The 5528-nt window shown below is 36.7% G+C and overlaps 1 protein-coding gene across 1 annotated transcript in view; it reads left to right on the top strand.

Annotated features, from left to right (window-relative positions):
* LOC106872992 (E3 ubiquitin-protein ligase MIB2) overlaps positions 1-5086 on the top strand; it is a 225841-nt gene extending 220755 nt beyond the window's left edge. Inside the window, exon 18 of the mRNA XM_052976892.1 lies at positions 3839-5086. Within this exon, the coding sequence (XP_052832852.1) occupies positions 3839-4062 (224 nt within the window). The 3' untranslated portion in view covers positions 4063-5086. The remainder of the gene's footprint in view (positions 1-3838) is intronic.
* The last annotated feature ends 442 nt before the right edge of the window (positions 5087-5528 follow it).

Raw genomic sequence — 5528 nt, 5'->3', positions numbered from 1 at the left:
GTTCACTGACAAATACGGAATTTTGTCAGTGAACAGGTCGTGGTCTCAAAGCGACGAAAATATTTTGGCAAATTAAATTTAAATGTCGAAGTGAATCTAACGGTTTTTGTGTGTTATTTTTAATGGCTTATAAACACCTTCCACGCTGCAATTTTTTTCTTTCCAGCACACGATCTCAGATCAGGTCACTTGCTATGCAAGTACATGTCCGTAATTTTTTAATATGGCTACTTATTAAATCCGTATGTTGGCTTACAACAGAGATCAACAAACTTTTCTCACGGCGGGCCAGGTAACTGAGAGAATGATGAGCGCGGGCGGCGTAACTATTTCGTTTAATACAATATAGTGAATACTCAAAAAATAAAGACAACCAACATATTTATTTACCAAACCGTTATCACAAAAGGTGATGTTAGCAATAAGATAGTTATATCACACCAAGTGCGCACATACATGAATCTCACTAACTAAACATCAAAAAGAGTTAGTGAGATTTGTGAAACTAGTGTTTAGCTTTTGAAGATGTCACCAATATTTGCTTTGGAATTGCTGCATCCAACCAAGAGAATTGCTTTCAAATGTTCATCAGTCAATCTCATTCGATTTGCTGACTTCACATTCTTCATTATTGAAAATGTTTGCTCACAGACACGAGTCGTTCCAAACACCGATGTTTATGCTGGAGGTAAATGAACTCTCATTGCAAGTACTTACATAAAAGACACAGTGTGCGGTGGGTCGAATGAACTGACCTCGTGGGCCCAATCTGGCCTGGGGGCCATAGTTTGGTGATCCCTGGCCATGAGGTATTTCTGACATGTGAGCTATAGATTTCCAAATGTCACTGTTCCATTAGTTATTTCGACAGTCTATCTGACAACACAATACCCTGTGTAGAGTTTAATTTGCAGGATATTTAGTTGATGGTTTTTCAGTAACTTGCCTGAGATTGAACTTAGAACCTCTAGGTGACTGCACCACCATAACCAACGTCTCTACACTATCTCAGAAATATAGAATTGTATGATGAATAAAAGTGCAGAGCGTTTAATGACAAATATGAATTGGAAGGTAGGTAGGGGAGAGTAGGTAATGACTGACCATACAGAAAGGAGTGAAGAGCAGTAGAATAACAGTGAGGAAAGCCAGACATGGTGAGAATAACAGATGTATGGTGCTAGGGCCAAGTCAACAGGAAGAAGTTCAAGGGAGACATCTACATCTATAACTAGGAGCCAAGATAAGTAGTGTTGTTATTGACTCTGAGTTACAAAATACAGTAACATCCTTTTGCGATGTGATCGTGTATGAGGACCTAGAAGTTTCTAGACCCATCACAGCACATTTTACTGCTAGATACATTTCGACTGGTCAATTATTCCTATACCCTTCACGTAAGAAAATATTGAATCGCGATTAGGTTATCTCCCCTGCTTTAATAGAATTTTTAAGACTAACTGCTTTGAGACTACCAACATTTATTAGTTATAACGTTCCACCTGTGGATATATGTGTGTGTATTATCATCATTGTTTAAAGTCTGCTTTCCATGCTGGTTGGATGGTTTGACTGAGGACTGCACCAGGCTCCAATCTGATCTTGCAAGGTTTCTACAGTTGGATGCCCTTCCTAATGCCAGCCACTCCGAGAGTGTAGTGGGTTCTTTTTATGTGCCACCAGCACAGGTGCCAGTCTGGCGGCACTGGCATCGACCATGCTCTAATGGTGCTTTTTTCATTCCACCGGCACAGATGCCAATCAGGCGGCACTGGCATCGGTTACACCTGAATGGTGCTTTTTACATGCCACCAGCATGGGAGCCAGTCAGGCAGCACTGGCATCAGCCATGCTCGAATGGTGCTTCTCACATGCCACTGGCACGGGTGCTCGTCAGGCAACCACCAAAAGTTTCTGACCTAGAGTTCAATAGAGAGTTAGGGATCTTAGATTTGAACAGGATCTACGCTCTTTCGGTGAAACAAAGCCTACATTTATTCAATCCATTCTCATAAGGTATGGATTTCTTAATTGCTTTCCATTTAATCACGTGGTGTTTTGTTACCTTCGAGGGTCCATACGTAGCTAGCAAATTTAGTAGCTTTACTTTTGTCCCTATGTCGGAAGGAGGCTTTGTGATTGGCATAACGGTTTTTAAATTCCCCTTCACATAGACCAATATAAGTCTTCTTATCAGATGTATTATTATTTAGGGTTGCAGTAACTTCTGTCTCATATATCATAGATTTAATCATACATCATTGGTCAAGTGGACAGGATCCTGTGTTGCAACAGTTGCAACTGGATTCAGGCTCTTAGTATTGACCACTTGTAATGATACTCTTCATACTGGGGCAACAGCTATATGACAATTTCACAGAACACCTATTAAATATTTTCCTGTATCTATGAATGGTTGGAAAGTGTTTGTCTAGGACAGGAATCTTTTACCAATTTTAGTTTTTATATTAAAGGAAAAGAGAAGGGCGAACCAAATAATTTCCCTTGGCTTATTTTTAGGTTTCTTCTCATAATTATTCTGGTTAATACTAGAGGGGTTACGTATGACATTATCTTTGATGCCACTAGATCTGTTATTAATATTTTGATTATTATTAGAAGGATTATATAGTAATTCTTCGAAGCCCTTGCCAATAATGGCGTTGTTATAATTGGGGGAAGATTTCTCGAAAATTTCTTTAGAAGAAAAGTTAGGCACTCTGTTACAAATATTAGCAATCAGGTTTTTAAATATTACAGGAGGATGACAAGACTGTTTTTGAATATATGCAAGTTTCTCATTAGGCTTAGGGAAAGTTTTTTACGAGGAGGAGTTTAGATCTAGGGAAACATCTAAATAATCAACTATTGAGAGATTAGTAGTTTCTGTAATTTTAAGTCCAAATTGATTAAAGGTAGAAATATGTTAGAAACCACCGTCACAGTATAGACCAGTGGTTCCCAAACTATGAGTCGCGACCCACTGATGGGTTGTGAACGGTATCCTAGTGGGTCGCAAAAAGATATAAAATTACGCATTAACTTTGATTAACTGCTGTCTATCAAGATAGTTCAAGAGTCATGTTTTCAATACCAGACTGGTTGTTTTATCAAGCAGTAGGCTTTTTTCACAAACTTAACAAATCAGAGGTGGTCATTTTCTCAAGTTATTTATTCGTACGTAATCGTAAAAAGGAAAAGTCTGTTTTTACCTATTTATAGAGAACTTTAACCAGGCACAGTACAACACTGATCGAGCCAATAACAGTTACTGCTTCGAGGTTTTGTATTAGAGTTAATACCTGCCCATAGGGTATGGAGACGTTGAAACAGTTATAAAACGTTTTGTTTCACATTTAATATAAATGAGGCCCTCTCACAGGCCTCAATGAAAATGTAATCTGAAATAAATTTGTTTCTTTCATTAATGTTTTGACCCAGTAGAGTTAAGTGGGTCGTCATAAACTGGTGTCATAAATAGTGGGTCGCTTCTCCAAAAAGTTTGGGAACCACTGGTATAGACCATCATAAGATGGGTCTTTGTATCTCAATGTTTAATATAAATAAACTCACAAAATCACAGATGTCAGCACTATCATATGACCCACATCAAATAGTTTTTTTACTAAGTGACTTTTTTACCCTTGCTAATCTTTTACTGAACAATATTGTATTCCTTGCATGCCTGATAAAATCTAGGTCTCTAGGGTCAATATCAGCATATGATTTAGCAAATTCAATAGTTTTGTCAAGCAGCAATCTAGATCTATATATATGTATGTATGTGTGTATAAATAAATGTGTGTACCTATGTTTATGATTTTCTCTCTTATTGCAGATGGCTCCCAGTTCAATATTCTCCATTCATCACCAAGCTCACTGGATTCAAAACACCAACAGATTCAAGAACTGGAAGAACAGATCACATGTTCAATCTGTATGGAGCGTCGTCGCAACATGGCATTCGTGTGTGGCCACACCACTTGCAAAGAGTGCGGGGAAGTGTTGAAGCAGTGTCACATGTGCCGCAAACCAATTCAGAAGAAGATCATTCTGTATTGATCTCCATCCTGGCCCATCCCAACCTCACGCAATCAATCCTCCCCCACCCTTTTCTTCCTTCCACAAATCAATCCCTTTTGCTTTCTCTGGTTTTATGTCTGTCTGTCACTCTCTCTTTCTCTGTTCTTTTCTTTCTTTCTTTCTTTTTTCCAAACCCCTTCTTCCCACCTTTGACCCCTGTCTTTCTTTGCTCCCTCCCTATCCCTGTCCACCACCACGCTGCCTCTAATTAAGTGTTTTTTGTTGGTTTTTTTTTTTTTCTAATTACCTGTATGACATGTGGTGGTTGGCCAGCTGGCCGGCTGGCTGGCTGAGTGCACAGTGAAGCTCGCTGTCAATCTACACCTCACACTACCACCCTCACATCATCCTCTGCTTTTGTGTTTGAGTGGTTTTTGTTTTTTTGTTTTTAATCTGATTTTAATCTTACAATTCAGTCACCCTTTCATTGCAGCTTTCACCAGATTTATTTCACTCCTTTCATCCACACCATTCTATATATACAAATATATATATATATACAAATATATACACACACACACACACACACACATACATGTATGTATATATACATGTGCACACATATGCACACACACACATCTTCATATATACATACAAATATAAATAAACACATACATATATATGTATACATATATATATATAAATAAATATATATATTTTTTTATATATATATATATATATGTATATATACACACACACACACACACACACACACATATACATGTATGTATGCATATTTATGCATGTACATAAAAATATTTTTGTATATATTTATATAAATGTGTGTGCATGTATATATATATGTGTGTGTGTATACATAAAAATATTTGTGTATATATTTATATAAATGTGTGTGTGTGTGTGTATATATATATATGAAATAACAAATAAATGAGGAAGGTTATGAGATCAGAAGGAAGAAGAGACAAATAAATAATATATGATGAAGTCAGACAAGTAATACATATGATGGAAAAAACCCCATCAAAATCTGAAATGAAATTACAACAATTGAAGAATGTGTACAATGAAAATAGATGCACCAATGATAGGAACAGAAGTGAGAACTTTTCTTTCAGATTCATCCTTTCAGGATTAGAGAAGTAAAAGAACTAAGAGTGGTAAGAGGAAATTAAAACAGAAAAGAATGTGATTTTACAGTGTCTTTAGTTTGCAGGCTTTAAACTATCTTTTTCCATCCTCTTTTTTTTTTTACTTGTTCATCTTTGTATATTATTTATTTGTTTATTTGTCTTGTGTTTACCTTCTAATCTTGCTTATTTAGGTCTTTCTATTTTCGTCTACCTGTAGAGCTTATTATATTCGCTCATCCTATGCAAGACAAATCACTGTTACATCACAGATTGACCATAGCAACTATGCACACGCACACACACACATACACACACACACATATGTATACATATGCATATAAATATAATATT

This window comes from Octopus bimaculoides, chromosome 26, assembly GCF_001194135.2.
Source record: "Octopus bimaculoides isolate UCB-OBI-ISO-001 chromosome 26, ASM119413v2, whole genome shotgun sequence".
Lineage (NCBI taxonomy): Eukaryota > Metazoa > Mollusca > Cephalopoda > Octopoda > Octopodidae > Octopus > Octopus bimaculoides.
Note: the sequence above shows the minus strand (reverse complement) of the source record. Positions and strands in the feature narration are given on the sequence as shown.